The 16,075-nt window shown below is 41.2% G+C and overlaps 2 protein-coding genes across 4 annotated transcripts; both read right to left on the bottom strand.

The window, feature by feature from the left end:
• Positions 1 to 1,080: 1,080 nt before the first annotated feature.
• dbf4b (DBF4 zinc finger B) lies at positions 1,081 to 7,553 on the bottom strand. 2 transcript variants are annotated; one of them, XM_041029276.1, is made up of 12 exons: positions 7,474 to 7,553; positions 6,888 to 7,089; positions 6,457 to 6,648; positions 5,981 to 6,031; positions 5,785 to 5,854; positions 5,481 to 5,545; positions 5,322 to 5,361; positions 5,146 to 5,191; positions 4,121 to 4,249; positions 3,785 to 3,923; positions 3,554 to 3,687; positions 1,081 to 3,428 (listed from the first exon to the last, which is right to left on the bottom strand). In XM_041029276.1, the coding sequence occupies exons 2-12, from the start codon at positions 7,035 to 7,037 to the stop codon at positions 1,925 to 1,927; spliced, it is 2,520 nt and encodes an 839-aa protein (XP_040885210.1). In that variant the 5' UTR covers positions 7,038 to 7,089; positions 7,474 to 7,553; the 3' UTR covers positions 1,081 to 1,924. The 2 variants fall into 2 exon arrangements, with proteins under 2 accessions (XP_040885210.1, XP_040885209.1); XM_041029275.1 differs by having other exon boundaries at positions 6,888 to 7,092; positions 7,474 to 7,523.
• A 474-nt stretch (positions 7,554 to 8,027) lies between these two features.
• Positions 8,028 to 15,752, bottom strand: LOC121175498 (gap junction gamma-1 protein-like). 2 transcript variants are annotated; one of them, XM_041029277.1, is made up of 3 exons: positions 15,495 to 15,752; positions 14,451 to 14,525; positions 8,028 to 10,802 (listed from the first exon to the last, which is right to left on the bottom strand). In XM_041029277.1, the coding sequence occupies exon 3, from the start codon at positions 10,747 to 10,749 to the stop codon at positions 9,370 to 9,372; it is 1,380 nt and encodes a 459-aa protein (XP_040885211.1). In that variant the 5' UTR covers positions 10,750 to 10,802; positions 14,451 to 14,525; positions 15,495 to 15,752; the 3' UTR covers positions 8,028 to 9,369. The 2 variants fall into 2 exon arrangements, with proteins under 2 accessions (XP_040885211.1, XP_040885212.1); XM_041029278.1 differs by lacking the exons at positions 14,451 to 14,525; positions 15,495 to 15,752 and adding an exon at positions 13,317 to 13,423.
• Between the last annotated feature and the right edge of the window lie 323 nt (positions 15,753 to 16,075).

Raw genomic sequence — 16,075 nt, 5'->3', positions numbered from 1 at the left:
CTCTCACACACACACACACACGTCTTTTGGCCTAACGTTACTGGTCCTGCGTGAAGGAAATGAGGCTGCGCGAGGAATTGTTGATCGGGAAACAAGTAGCACGTGCGGTGTGACAGTCCCACCCACCCCCTCTGATCAGATCTGGTCCAAAACCACGGGTCCGGGAGCACTGTCTTAATTATTAATCATTATTATTATTGTAATAATAATAATTATTATTCGCATCTATGTGCACATCAATCAGCTGCAGCCTCACCACCCACAAACCCTGATGACTTTTGGCAAATCCCAAATCTAAAGTTCCCAGAATCAGACAAACATCTGCTGAGGACGACAGCACAATTCAACTCCAGCACAGCTACTGAATGGACTCCTTTCATATTCACTGCATATACATGCAAATTCAGAGAGAGCTGCTAAAACTGACGACAAGTTATAACTTTCTGACTGTAATCCATCAACACAGTCTCAGACTGCAACCCTTCACACAAAGCCCTGTCAAATAATCAGTCTGTGAACAGATGAGCCAAGTACTTTGAGTGGAATACATAGGATTTTGAGCTTTGTATCTCACTTGACCTTGAACCTTCGACTCCCTGTTAGAAAAATACATTCCTTTCCACTTATCAACAAAGTCTGTACAATCCACAACAACCAAAATACTCTCCAAAGTTAAAGGGTGGGATTGTTCTTCCTTCCTTTGCAACAAGCAGCTGCGATTTTTTATCCATTGCCACTCGTACAATGGATCCCTTCTTTTCAAATCTAGAGTTATGCAACAAGGCACAGAGATTAGATATCAAATATTGTTTGTGTCAGCTGGAAGCCGGGCTGATGAGCCAAACGGGACACATCGACCCACTGTTGCCCTTGCTCCATCCTTGCCTCCCTGTTTGGCTCTCCTTTACACTACAAGCAGCGTCAGCATTTATTAACAGGAGAAATTACATTCAGCAAACCCTCAGAGTTCTTAGCTCTGCTTTGCCTAAGTAACAACTTTTTTCTAAAACACGTAGCAGGAAATATTTAGGGTTAAAAACATTTATTCAAAAATACTATACAAGATTTGACTTCACATTTTCCTAAGAGAACTGCTAGAGTTCCACATACTGTGTTGCTTGTTGCGCTAAGCATCTGTGTTATAAATGTCCATGTAATAGATTCAGAAGAAGCTGTGATCTCTGGGCAACATGGGGTTTTGACTAAGATGAGCTATGGTGAGTCATTAATAGTGAGCGACTTCACATTTCAAAAAGGGACAAGATAAAAACCTGCCCTGTAGCTGCCATGCACTACTGTAAAGCACTCGTCGCTCCTTGACAAAGCCAGTCCTTTGACCCACCCTCAGAAGGCGGGAAAAGCTGTTCCGTTTGACATTAATCAGACAATATGTCTCGCAGGTCGTGCGAGTCCTCCACTCTACCAACGCTTCGCCTGTTTGACCATCATCCCCGGTACAATCGGGATCTGATCCAGGGAGCAGCACTTACAGTAATTGAGTAATGCCCCCTCCAGAAAAGCCTCATTAAATTCTCAATACCACCATGTGTTCCCGGACATAGCTGCAGAGAGACCACAGTCAGCACAACATACAGAATATAGCTGAGGTTCTGTGCTCAAGGAGAATTAGCGGGTGAGAGTAAAAATGATCATGGATGCTCTTTAAATTCATGGGAAGATGCAGCATCCACTAAGCACCTTTGTCAGCAAAGCATAAAAATGTGCATAGTGCAAATTTGCACTAGGTTTTAAATATTTATTCAGTGTACACTTCAGTGACTTATATTAAAGAGCTTAACTGCTGCACATCGTTTCTTAAGGTGGGATATGCAGCTGCAAAGTGGAAGACTTACTACTCCAGGTGCCTTATGCATCTTCCAGTAGTGGTTATTCCAGTTTTTGTAAACGATCAAGAAAATAATCATCAGTGCTGAACCTCAACAATCTGTACCACAGTCCTGGAAAACACAGAGGGGTCCATTTCCTCCCCACACAGCGAGGTCGCTGGGGCTGACGGCTGAAGGACAGTGTGCAGACGTGACTCATAGCTGCTGTCGTGCATCCAGGTGCACGGCCTGTGGAGCAGATCCTTGTCGAGCTCACAGCTCTGCTCAGTGGGCAGCAGAGGAGTGGCTGAGGTCGGGACCAGCCGTGATAGCAGGTCACAGTCCCAGTCAGAGTCTGATGATGATGGAGAGAGCGTGGCAAAGTCCGGGATGAGGGCTGACTCGATGCACACCGAGGTAGAGTGGGAAAGTGAACGCTGAGAGTCTTGGCTGGAAAGCGCACTCTGAGATTTATCATTGGGGAACTGAAGTGGAGGATCAAAAGTCTGTGCTTTTGTGGGAGTAGACACAGAGGTGCTGCCATGACCCAGAATGTTCATTTGACTTGATGACCATGTGAAATTCTGTACAGTGGGAACACAAAATGTGGTCAAAGCCCGTTTTGAATCAAGTGTTTCCACAGTACATTTCGGAGAGCTCTTTTGGTGAGAACAGCTCTGTATCATCTGACAAGAGGTCTTGTCAAATATTAAACAGTCCTCAGGCTTTGCCATAATGTCACTTTCTGGGTTTGTAGATTTATGTCCTTGTTCAGGCCATGTACAACTGTAGCCAAATTTCACTGTAATCCTCCTCCTTTTGCTGTGGTTGTGTTCAGGGCTCGCTGACCGGCAGCGTTTTTTGGAGTTTGGCGCCACAGCTGACTGCCGAGGCAGGGATTGGGATCTACATGACGTCAGTGTATCACACTCCAAACCAGTGCTGGAACATACAAACCCAGTTAATACTAAACAACTGTCTTGGTTTGATCCCTTCATTTCTTCTGCATTTGTCATAGGCACAGTGGGAAGAAGTGGGATGGAGACAGGAAGTGTGACAGTAGAGACAAACTCGGACAAACACTCTGCAGTGTCCATTTCACAAACAACTCCTTCGGCTTCCTCTGCAGTGCACCATTGAGGACTGAGGACAGGGGGCTCTGAGTACGGGCTGTGCGGCTCCATAATGTAGGAGGAATACGGGACTTGTGGGCTGAGGGTTGGGGGCACTGAGTAAGGGCTGGGGGATGGACATGGGGGTTCAGGGCATGGGGACAGCAGCTGAATGGCTGAGGTGTGAGCTTCTGGTTCAATATCCAGTACAGGCATGGCTGGGCTTGAAGCACGAGGCTGGATATCAGGGCACTCTGTGGGAGTGAAAGACCGGATGTCAGCAGGTGGTGGGGCAGGATTTGGGATGGGAAACTGAACTCCTGGTGATGGGCTGGTAGGACCAATGGAGAGAGGACCCTTAATCGGGCTGGAGATGTGAGTATTGAATGATGAACTTTGTCTATGCAGGGCCTGAACAGCACGCTCCGCCTCAACATCAGTGAGAGGCTCCAGTTCACAGACGTCCTGGATGGGCAAAGGAGTTGGTGGTCTAGGAGGAGGACATCAGAAATACAAAACATCCTTAATTTGAGCTCAGAAAAAAACACAGTGTTCCAGTGAACAAACAAATTGCAAGAACATTTGGACATCGCTTGGTAATATAATCAAACTTACCTGTCCAAGGTTTCTTCTGACTGTTGAGATGGATTGGGGTTGAATCCTGGGAGCATTTCAGCCACGAGCTGATCCACCACACTGTAGTTGGAGGGATCCAGCACAAACATCCGGTGCTGATCAGACTGCAAGTGCTGCAAGGACCAACAAAGATCCCATCAAAGACTATGTCACAGATGTATAAAATAAAGTTTAAAAAATCTGAAAAAATCATTTTCAAAAGAGCTCCACCTCCTCCAGATTAGTGAAAGGTTGATGACAGCATTCACAGTATGACGTGTCCTTTTTGCGTGGCCGCCACGGTGAAGGGTTACAATTGAGTGGTGTTTGGGATTTGTCCTGAATGCTGCTCTCAGCTTTTTTCTTCTCCCTAATCAATAAACAATAAACAGCAGTTATGATAAACCCTTCAATATACTCTTTTTTTAAAAAATAATATCAAACAACACGTTCTAAATGGATTTCAGTTTTTTTCATTTCATGTTTTCTTACTATCACAGCCAGGTGGGAAATAAATACAATGTACAAACATCATGTAAATGGTGAGCCAAGCGCAGCTGAACAAACCTTGTTTTATTTTCTCCTTGCTCTGTCTTTTTTTCAAACCGAGGAGGAGGAGACTCAAAGGGACTAAATCGGCCCAAGTAGCACAGAGAAGGGAAGGTCATTGACTGCATATGCAAGGGCCTGTATTTCCTGGTTAGATCACAAAGCAACAGAATTTGATACAGAAAATAAAAATCAAATAATGTTTTAGCATAAAAAAAAAAGTAAAAATGAAAAAACAAAAACACAATCCAATGACACTGCACATCTGAATGCAGACAGAACAATATTATAACTTTATTATTATCACTATTATCCTATTCTTACACTGGAAATATTTCAGACAATTTTTCAGTCTTATCTGAGATCGACCCCAGCTAGGCTAATTATTCAACTGTTTCAGATGTCATGGGTTCAGTTTCTCATAGCAATGGCCTACGCATTAGCCAGAGCACTTCAATTAACTGAAATGAGAGGGCAAATGAAAAGAGCTGTTAACACATAGAGATCCCCTGCAGGAGCAGGCAGTGGAGCTTACAAAGCCTCATCGAATAGAAATCGTATCTGCTTGTGCGCTGGGCTCCTGGGGAGCGTCATCGCTGGGGGGGGGCGGTTGTCACATTACATGATGGGACTCCTTAACAGGTTCAATTAAGAAAATCATCTGGGCTGAAATGCAAACCTCCAGAACTTGCACCCAGTGGGGCAGGAAGGGCAGAAGCACAGAGACGGGTCACTGCCACCAATTGTTGTTTCACTGTCATTATGCTTCAACTGCAAAAAAGGATCTAATCTGATACTAAAGAACCTTTACATGAACCCAGGCAGGCCTAAAATGTAACTCCCCTTTGCCTCGCTGAATTCTAGCTTATCTGTCTTGATATTATAGAGCAGGACTGGGCTGTCTTCGTACTGGAATAAGAGGTCAAAGAAAATTTTGAGGAATTTCTCCTCCATAAGTGTTGTGTGACACTTGGACTCAAACCCCCCTCTTCTGAAAGAGAAAAAACAAACAGAAACTGCACTGGACTGGGTAAGAAACTCACCTGCATGAATCTTCAATTTTAAGATATGGAGACCTTAAAGCTGCAGCTGTGGACAAGGACAAGTAAGGAGGAACAGAAAAGGCAATAAAATTATTGCAAACACTTGTACTGACAGAAATTAGCAATAAGCATTTTAGGGATATAGACACATTAATAGCACATAAACATAAACTAACCTTTGACAACAGAAGATCCTTGTTGTTTGGTGTAAGTCCTCTGCATTGAAAAAGTAAAATTTACAGTAAGACATTAATGTAAAAGAGCAAACAGATTCATTCATAAAAGATTTACTTAACTGATTTTTAAAATATTAACTGCTGTAAGTGAAATCTTACCTCCGGCCTCTTGTGTTTCACACTGAAGCTCTCTCGAGTCAGTTGTTTCAGATATAAAAGCACATCTCATACCACATTAAGGAAGAATACCAAATTTTCAAACCCTGTTCTGTGATTAAGACATGTCTACGCTGGTTCACAGCAGACTTCTCTCATTTGTTCCAGTAAGAACAAAAACTAAGCACGCATATGGCGCCATCTGCTGTGAGAAGAGCTTCATAGCACATCAGAAGTGAACACATCCAAAGTCAGACACTGCAAGAATTTCCTCTGCAGTTACCACTTGAGTTAGGTAAAAGGATACCATCCACATACAAAATCTTCACCCCCCATGACTGGGCATTGGCCAAAACACTGCTCCACTGCAGTCGTTCCTACAAGACAGATCCATCAGAATCAAATCGCGATAAACTCAGTATAATATCACCAAATCCCACAAACAAGAACTGTAAGGCCATAGATCTAAACAATAAACCATGTTCTAGTTCTGACTGACTTACATTATTGCGAATGGCTCTTTCAAGCAGAGCCTTCCCCCGGCTGCCACAGGCCTGCAGAGAAAAATACAGCACAGATATATAGGTTGTATCAGGGCACTAAATAGCATCTAAGTATTAACCTTTAAATTTTACAGCAAGAAATGTAAAGAGCAAATATAAACTAATATAAAAACATATTTTTTACCTTTTTTTCATTCACATAAAAATATGTACTGAACAGTTACAGCTAATTTAGACTGTTGAAATATATTATCTAGGAAAATAATTCCTAATGATATAAATAAATTTAAAAGAATCAGCATCAACGTAAATGTAAGGTTTAGGGTTAGACTACAACATTTTAAGAGTTAAGTGATTTTTCTATTCCAATTATTAGGTGATAGTAGCAGTAATATTTCTAGAGTACCAACACCCTTCTAAGCTTGAGCAGTGGCTACAAAAAGACTTTGGATACATGTTTGACTGAGGTACAGTACCACTGGTCGAGGAGTTCCTGGTCTCTGTCTTTCACTGCTGAGGACACTCTCCCGGCACTTAACAGGATGTTGGGCTTCTTCACTCGCCCCCTTTGCCCCATCTTTGGTAACCACACACCTCTCTTCCTTCAGACCCTCTTGGCTTCCAGTCACAACAAAGTTCACATCCTTGTGCAGGAAACTCTCGACCCTCTTCAGAAGGAAAAAAAAAAACATCCACTCATCAGTTTCTGCAGAGAGACATCTTTCATGGTCAGAATTCTTCACTGGGCTTCAGTAGGTGCATGACTGACCCAAAAAAAAATGCGTTATTTGGGATGCAACTGCCTAGAGCAAAACCTGAAAATAAACCTTGTACATAAACAACCAATGTTCACAGCATCTGTAAAAATCATAGTATCCACAGGCATACCATCTTCATTCAAGCTTACCCCTCCTAGAAGAGTTATGGCCTCCAAAAGCAGTGCTGTGGAGCGTTTCTTCACGTTGTCCAGGTAGAACGTCTTTCCCTCCAGCTTCTTCTCCCCAGGACACAGTTTGCCCAGAAGGCCTCGCTCCTCTGTATACTGCTGCTGGTGCATGATCCTGGGGCAGTAAAGGAGCTAACAACTTTACTGTACAAACACCAGGGTCCTACTTAGAGAGAGAGAAAAGAGAACAAAACACAGGTGTTAATGAAATGTCAGAAGCCCGTATACACATTTGACAAAGAGTAAATAAAAAAATAAGATATCCTATTAATAGCCTGGCAGCCGAAAAAGCATGCAGCGTTAGATGACAATAAACCTTTTGAATCTTTGCATCTTCACTACAGTACAAACATAACACTGCCTTAGCCACCTAGCCAACAAACTTAGCTGTGGTTAGTTAGCGTTAGCTGGTCTTTGATAGCTTAGCTTTCCCCTAAACAGACAACGCCTGGGCAATATAAAGCGTTTAGCTACTTTCTAATAAGGATTAATCGTCTGGTAAATGGTTGTCCACATCGTCAGGCCTAAAAACGAAAGAAAGACTTACGTTTAATTAATGTGCTGGAAAAGTGCGATAAAGAAATAGATGCTTCCGATTCACCAAAATGTGGAGCAGCAACCGCCGCTTTTTTAAAAACACTGGCGGAGACGTCAACGTGACATGGCGTCACATCCGGTAATACGCTGCCTTCAAGCGCTGTGTACACCATCTCGCTAAAGTCAATTTCACGCGGTCCGCTGTAATTACACGAGGTTGTGACAGTACCCCAAACGCAGCACAAAGACTACTCTAGTCGCTGAACAACTTTGACTGAAAATACGCTTTGTCAGCTGGAGCCTCACTCAAGCAAATGTATATTTGTTTTCCCCTCCCTGCCCAGCAGAGAGCAGTGTGACTGTAAATACAATAATCCCAGTGGTGACTGTGCACTGGTACCTTGAACCTTTCTACTTTCCTTCATAGAGTGAACTGTGACCCATACGTTCACATGGATTAAATGTATTCATTGTTAGTTAAACATGCAATGTGTCACCCATACCATGATGCAAACCTACATTAATATTATGTTTTACAATAAAATTCAAGACAGAGACAGCAAGACAAATACAAATTCTTTATTCAAAACATGCATTTTTTGTTCATAAAAATATTTTTCAACAAAATGAAACACTGGCACAGTACCAAGGACAAGCCTTAATGGCACTCCACTTTGAAAATCTGAAAATGAAAGTATGTATCAATAACAAGAAATTCTTCATACCAGGACAAAAAAAAAAAAAAACACAGGCCAGAAACACAAAGTAATTAACTAATGGTTGAGAAAACCTTTATAGCATAAACTTCAAACATCACATATGTCAAAAACTGTAACAGGTTGACAACAAAACACTGACAACAGTCTGAACAGCAGAATTAGGTCATTAAACTTTGCCAAACATCCAATTACAGAAACATTTCAAAATCCTTAAAAGCACAAAACCCCCAAAATAACACAGAAAAGTTGTAAAATTACCATGTGAAAACACACACTCTCATTTCTTCTTTATAAGCTTGGAAAACAATCAATCACCATCAAACCTGTTTGGTGAAAATAAAAAGAGAATTTTGTATATTCAGAAACAACAATTCTGTTCCACATTTTAGGCCTTTGATGGTAATGAAACCAGTCACACAGACAACAGGACTTAGATTCTGTTTTCGGTCCATAATGACGAGGACATTTTGTAGAAAACAATTAATTATTCAACTGTTGAACAGTGATGCTGAGTCAGTATGAAGCAGCTCTTTGACTGGTTAAATAAGGCACCTTAGGTTACAGCATGAAAACCTCTGCATACCGGTATCCACAACGAATTAAAGACAGAACTAACATCCTCCAGAAAAAGCTATTCAACAAAATGTTATTTTGAGTTGTTGTAATACTGAATACTGAAAGTGTGAAATTATCACAAGCTGACACATTAAAACCAGGCCATGGACATTTTGTCTTTTCCCAGAAGTGGAGAGATTTCTTTTAAACCAACTCTCCATCTGAACAACTGGAGTTAACATGTTTATACTAATAAAAACACATTTTTTTCCATACTAGTGTAAACTGATTCAATACGTATAATATTCCCACATTAAATGTGCTATTTATTGTCAGGGGGACGTTTAGGTATGTAAAAGTGTGGCAAATCCTTTAAGTGTTTTGTTTTTGTAGGAGAGAGGTATTAGTGGGCTGGTATAAGGTGGATCTTGGCACTATTTTTCACTAAATATTTTAATAGTACAATACTGTCATACTATTTTAATTGCATGAATATCACTGAAGATAAGTGGCTGCCCTGTCTTTTTTTTTTTTTATTATAGTTTAATATCAGACTTACAAATGTAAATACTGCGTTGGTCTGAGGAGCTTTCATATTGTTTGAAGAATAACAAAAAGTCACAGCCTGTACTTCAGATCCACTCAGAGCCCTTTATCACTCCGTATTTGCTGTTACTACTGGTGCTGCTGCTGCCTCTGTCTGCATCTGTCTTGCTGGAGGCGTGTTTATAGGTCTGCCGGTGTTTGCGGTGTTCACGGTGAAGCTTGCTGTGGTTGTTGCTGTGGCTCTGCAGCTGGCTGTAGGCCTGACTGTCCGCTTCCAGCATGTTCTGAGGCTGATGGACGTCCCTCTGAACAACTTTGGGGGCATCTCCCATCCTTACTCTGCCCAAATTGTCATCATTACTGGTGTACTGCTGACGCTCCTCTTGTGCAATGTTCACGTGGTTCTGCTGGCATGCCTTAGCATTAGCGAGATCAGTAACGGGCAGTGGTTTGTCATGGTTCCCTGTAGACACCAGAAGAGGCTTGATGGCGATGTTGTACCCAGGTGGGGCTGATGGTGCGTTCCAGGAATAAGGGTAGCTGCTGTATTCGTCTCTGCCAAGTCCTGCCTCTCTAAGAGCTCCTTGTCCCTGTGTCAGTCCGTACAACTCTTCGTCAGGGAGCTGCACCTGGCGGGAGCGTACAATCTCACAGATGGTACCTATGCCCAAGTGAAGCATTTCCCATATATTGAGTGCCAGACAGAGCAGGGAGACTGCGTACATGATGAGGAGAAAGATTGTTTTCTCAGTGGGTCGTGACACAAAGCAGTCCACGCTGTGAGGGCAGGGCAGGTCTGTGCACACGTAAGTAGGAGGTACAGCAAATCCATAAAGGGCATACTGTCCACACAAGAAAGCCACCTCCAGCGAGGAGCGGGCCAAGAGCTGAATCACATAAATCCGCATCAGTCCATCTTCTTTGATACGCTGGCGCCCATCATGCCGCGTCTTGAGCTTGACTTGTCCATCACCACTTCCCCCTTTTGCTGCTCCACCACCATCGCTCTCCACCTCTGCCGTTTCATAGATCATTGGGTCTTCCTCTTGGTCATCCTCAGCCTCTTCAATGCCCCTGTGTTGCTTTCTGGCCCCAAGATAGCGCTTCTTGGGTTTCCTCCGTGAAAATCCACTCACTCCCCCACCGTCTGCCCGCTCCTCTGTCCGAGCAATCTTGTTGACGGCATAGCCCAGGTACATGAGAGAAGGTGTGGCCACCAGAATGATTTGGAAGACCCAGAAGCGGACGTGTGAGAGTGGAGCAAAGGCGTCGTAGCAGACGTTCTCACAACCCGGCTGACCTGTGTTGCAGACAAATTTGCTCTGCTCATCGTAGTAGATGGACTCTCCTCCTACAGCTGTCAGCACAATGCGGAAAACAATGAGGACAGTGAGCCAGATCTTGCCCACAAACGTGGAGTGGTTGTGGATTTCTTCCAGCAGGCGAGTCAGGAAACTCCAACTCATGGTAGTGGCACGGAAACTACAGCGAGAGGCAACACACACCTCGTGTTACTCACCTGTGGAGAGAGCAGAAATAGTTTTCATCTGTACATGTTTAATACACATATTTCATTTAAAACTCCTTGTAGTAAAATATTTTTACCATTTAAAGCCATGGAGAGAAAAAATGAAAAAGACTATTGATTAATCTGTGAGACATTCTCATCTCTCTCCCACACACACAAAATAAATAAACCAGTTTCTATTATACAAATAAAGACACTACACAGTATTCTACTCTGTTCTCTTAGTTTTCTTTACCCCCTTTGTTAGCAATGAAGAGTATGAGCTCTTCTGCCAGATGTAAAACCAATGAAAGCACACCTACATAAAACCAAATACAGTTTGTAACACAGAAAAGTACTTTGTCTTTCCTATACATGGCTATCAAATAGTGCAATTCTCAACAATAGCAACACATTTATCCTTGATTCTTTTAATAGCTGTGCCCTAAAGCTCATGTATAAACATACCCTTGGCAATAGTACACTAAGGGAAGAGTAATGACGACAATGGAATGTCTAACCATATTTGCTATTGTCAACTGAATGTCCCTGAGTTTTTCATTTTACATTAGGTCATCAAAAATAAGGACATTTTCTTATTTCATGCCATTTAAAGTATTACTGATATCATGTACTCATTGTATCAGTCAATCCATTGTTCTAGCTATTCATTCATTTACTTCTTATTTAATTTTGTGAAGTTACACTTATTTAAATATTAAGGCAGAGGAAGTAGTGGTAATATACAGGGTTTGAGGAGGCTAATGTGGTACAGAACTCTCATTCTCAAAAGTGTGAGCCCTTTATTTATTCTTTATATCCCTGTGGAATAGACATTACCTCAAATGAATCTGCCATTTGTCCCTAATGAATGTGACATGAATATATAAGAAAAAATTCCTGTTTAACATGCTGAAAACAAGCTGCAATCCTTTCACATATGAAAACCTTTGGTTTCCATGTGTGAAGCCGTGCGATTAAAATTAATGGATGGAACAACATGACAAAAATAGCTAACCCTAACCCTAGCATCAGTGCTAAATACTGCTCGGCTACATGCTAACACAGTTCTGTGTACCATAATTAGCTAGAAAAGGAGGGCTGGAGATGCTCTGAGGCACAGGCGGGAGAAGACTGGATGGCTGGTTAAGTAGATATATGGCACTACCAGAAGCAGCAGACACAGCAGAGGGAGTGCAAAGGATCAAATTAATCTGTATGACTGAAGTTAGTGCAGAAAGTAAACTTTGCATGGATTCTCAGTTGTATTCATAGGTACCCAGCAAAATAATTGTTGTCCTCCACTGAACCCTACCACCTCATGCTAAATTTAACCCTGGAAATCCTCTGCTTAACCTACCAATTTGCATGTGAGTTCAAAAGGTTTCTTAGGTTTGTGTATATTCCTACAGTCAAGCTCCACTTGATATCATCTATCATCAGGGGACAGAGACTGAAACAAACACAAGCAGGTGAAAAACGCCAAAGGCTCAAAGTTGCTCTGAGTGACTGTATGAAGTTAATTATCTTATCATATTATTTAGCAAAACACAGAAAGAGCTTGATTAGTGTTTAGGGCTTAAATCAGTAAGCCATTTTTTAAAATCTGCTTGCAGTTTTGGTCCTAGAGTTAACACACAGTGTTGGACCAAAAGCAGGGTGACATTTTACCTAAAAACACCTTCATGAGAGCAGGTTCCAGCTGTTACTAACACAAGAGTTAACAATGTTCCTCATGTCTCACTCAGCTGAGAAAAAAAAAATTCCAGACTGTCTCATTAAGAGTCACGTACTCTCTAAAACTGCACATATGGCCATGTTGTGTAATGTACTATTTGGAGACCCAGTAGCACAGCTTTCACCACCCAAACACAAGTCGAGCGGAGGCAAGAAACTGGGAACACTCCCTCTTTCAGCTCATCAGCAAAGTCTATCACGTTGCTGCACAACCATAGAGCAAATCAAATTTAATTGCCTGCCATTGACTCATGCATTTTTCGTCCTAAAAATCTTGTGTGTATAATTTAAGAATGCACTGTTACCTTCAGAATAACACGCACAAAAGACGTTAAGGCTACCTATCGGCCACCTTGAATCAAATTAATAAGTGACTCATCAACAGATCAGGGCGAGTAACAGTGACAGTAGGTATCAGAGCTTTGTTTGCATTTTCAATAAATCTAAATGTACCCTGTGGAGTTTTGTTCAAGTCACAGACCGTATAAACGTTCAAGTAAATATTTTGATGAGTGGTTTCCCTTATTGTTTGTATCTTGTTCTGTGTCAGCTGTTACAATCCCCCAACTTTACCAGACTTCTTCGGGGAGGAAAACAGGGATTATCTTTCAGTTTTGTTAGCAGATTTTTCTGATAAACATATCATCCTCTCTTATTAAACACACATGCACCAAATCAGACCCTGCTGTCAGGAAACGACTAAAATCTGTTGTAGGTCGACCAGATAATGAACCTCACATATACTTCATGTATTTGCATAAAACCGCTTAGTTTAAAAAATGTACTAACAGCTCCATAGTCCAGGTTGCTAGCAGTGCCACACTGAATGCTTGAAGCTGTTACAGTGCACTTTCCTCCAGATGTCTTCCAGCCCCAGACCACCAGCCTCCAGTTTCCTACAGTGCCAGTAAAAGAACTATTTGAGGAGTGTAAGTTAAAAGAGCAGCCACCCGTGTGCATGCCTATGTAAGAAGGCTTCAAGCTGTGAATGTGAAGGGTTGTGGTTTCTTTCTACACAGTTTAAGTGATGCTCCACTTTCTGAGTATGAAACGCTTGCCCATTATTAACTTGAAAGGCAACTGTAAAACCTTGTTTTTGGGGAGTATTTTTTTTTCATTAGATATACACAACACAGAAGAAAGCTGACAGGGGGAAAAACGGGAAATGAGGGAATGGCATGCAACAAAGGTCCCTGGCTGGACTTGAACCAGGTACACTACAACCAAACGGCCAGTATCCGAAATGCAACCAACACCTGCCATGTCATACAGACATAGTTAAGGTACAATGGGTCACTCTGATGCTCCAAGAAGAGAGAACAAAAATGAAATCCAGTCACAATAACTCAAGTAAATAGACACAGCCTCTAGCAAAGACAGTGACTTTGTCCATGTGCAGAAAGTCCATACAAGTACACTATCACTGGAAAACCATTAAATATCCAGCTGGGAAGTACCCAGTATTACTACAGAAGCAAATGAAGAACTGCTGCCTTGTATATAGGCAATTCAGTTGTAGTAATTATTTTGCCCAGTGTCAATTCAAGAATTTAAAAGAATCTTATTTTACTGTGGAAGTAAACACAATCCATAAACTACTTAGTATTTGCCTTTAATTTTAAACAGATTCCAGGTTTCTAGCATTTTACTTGACCAAGTGACAATAATAACAAATAGTAAAATCTGTTTATGATGTAACATATATTCAGGGTGTTAACTGTGTGAACTACAAATAAGCGATTTTTGAACATGCTACTTCTGACTTCTATTTTACAGCAACCCCCGCTGGTCCTACTCCTCCTCCTCTTTCTCCACAACTACTTCACCTAATTACAAAAAAAAAAAAAAGAACAATAAAATGCTCTAAATTTTAATGTCCTTGCAGCACTGGCTCTAATGAATTAATGTCATCATTCTTATTACCCTTTTTTCGTTTTGTCCCTCTTATCCTCCTTGTTTTCCCAGCAAGAATCTGGAGAGATTTCAAACCCCAAGTGCCTGCAAAGCGAAGAGAGATAACACCAAAAACATTTATTTAATCAAATTCCTGACAGTTTTTATAGCTAACACTATATTTGTTAACTGACAGTTGATCTGTGTTTTCAACAAGCAAATGTAAATGTTTTTGTTCTTGTTTTAAATCATAAAGCTTTCACTTTATGATTCTGCCTGTTGACTATAGTTAAATTTCTTTCTCACTTACAGCTGCATAGTATTGCAAATATAAAGTATAAAGTTTCACTTAAAACTAATTGCTGGCAATATTGATGATAGACTTATATCGTTTAAGTAGATGATTCTAAAACAAAATTAAAAAAAAACAGACAAGCATTTGATGCTTCCCTCTAATTTTTATCATTAGTTTTCTAATGATAAAAAACTGTTGGTCGGTCAACAACTTTGATTTGGGCTCCAGGAATTTGTGATGGCTCTATTTTACTTGTTTCTGACATGTCACAGACTAATCGATTCATTTAAAAAAAGCAAAAAACAAAGACAGATTAACTTAAATAGCAAATAATAGTTGCCCACCCTAAACTTCCCTAAACCTTCAAGACTATGACTGGAAAACTGAGCTAACATTAAAGTAATTAAGAAAGGGCTGTCATAAAGTTTTAACTACCAAACTGTCGTATAATGCCCAGTAATGCCTATCAGTTATTATCAATTACAAATGTCATGTTACAATAACTTTTAAAGCGTGAAAACATAACGAACAAAGCTGATATGCAGGTAAGATTGGGTAGTTGAACCTGCCAGCCAACGTTAGTTTTAGCTAACTAGCTAACTCAGCTAACATAGCATGAAGTCAAAATTCATCCCAACTGACCTGGAAACAGACTAATCCCATTGTATTTCTTAGCTTTTCTCTACAATCTTCTAGTGTTTTTTTCTCCTCGAATACATTTGCTCCAGTAACGGGAGACGGACATTTACTTGCCTACCTCACCACAGCGGCATCCTCACCTTTTCAGACGCACATTTGGAGCCGCTCCCATCGGCCAGAGAGCTGGATATGCGTTAGGACGTCTCCAATCAACCGGCAAAATATGGTACCAGTGTGCAGGGGAAATAAAATCTTCATCGCCGAATTACAGCAAAAAAAAAAAGTACAGTATTCTCGTTCACTCATAAAAATATCCCCAAAGTTTCAGGTGAGTGAAAATCTGACTAATTAACGTTAAATTTACTTTAAGTCATGGAGACTGGACTGGAGAGAGAGAGAGAGCTTGATTGTATGTGAAGAGGAAGACAAACGGGCTGGTGCAGGGCAAGGCAAGGAGGGGTTTGACTGTGTGTGTGTGTGTGTGTGTGTGTGTGTGTGTGTGTGTTTGAAGGGGAGAGAGAGAGAAAGAGAGCAAGTTAAGCATCAAAATAACAGCTAAATGTCAAGGCCAGGCTGGTCAACATCTGCATCATGCAAATTAGTAACTTTCTTTACATACCTCCATCCAGTTAATATAAATCATGAGGACATGGTGTTTTTAAAAAAATATATCTTGAAAGTAACCTATTGTTTTTGTGCTCCATGAGCATGGTCAGGGTCA

The sequence above is a fragment of the Toxotes jaculatrix genome, chromosome 21, assembly GCF_017976425.1.
Source record: "Toxotes jaculatrix isolate fToxJac2 chromosome 21, fToxJac2.pri, whole genome shotgun sequence".
Taxonomy (NCBI): Eukaryota; Metazoa; Chordata; class Actinopteri; family Toxotidae; genus Toxotes; species Toxotes jaculatrix.
Note: the sequence above shows the minus strand (reverse complement) of the source record. Positions and strands in the feature narration are given on the sequence as shown.

What these genes read in the sequence shown, in the direction of transcription:
- dbf4b (XM_041029276.1), bottom strand. Translation starts at nt 7,037, where the DNA reads ATGCACCAGCAGCAGTATACAGAGGAGCGAGGCCTTCTGGGCAAACTG. An exon ending in CAAGGAGAAAATAAAACAAG is followed by an intron (nt 3,924 to 4,120) that starts GTTTGTTCAGCT and finishes TTTATTGATTAG; the next exon opens with GGAGAAGAAAAAAGCTGAGA. An exon ending in CTTTCACTAATCTGGAGGAG is followed by an intron (nt 3,688 to 3,784) that starts GTGGAGCTCTTT and finishes TGGTCCTTGCAG; the next exon opens with CACTTGCAGTCTGATCAGCA.
- LOC121175498 (XM_041029277.1), bottom strand. Translation starts at nt 10,749, where the DNA reads ATGAGTTGGAGTTTCCTGACTCGCCTGCTGGAAGAAATCCACAACCAC.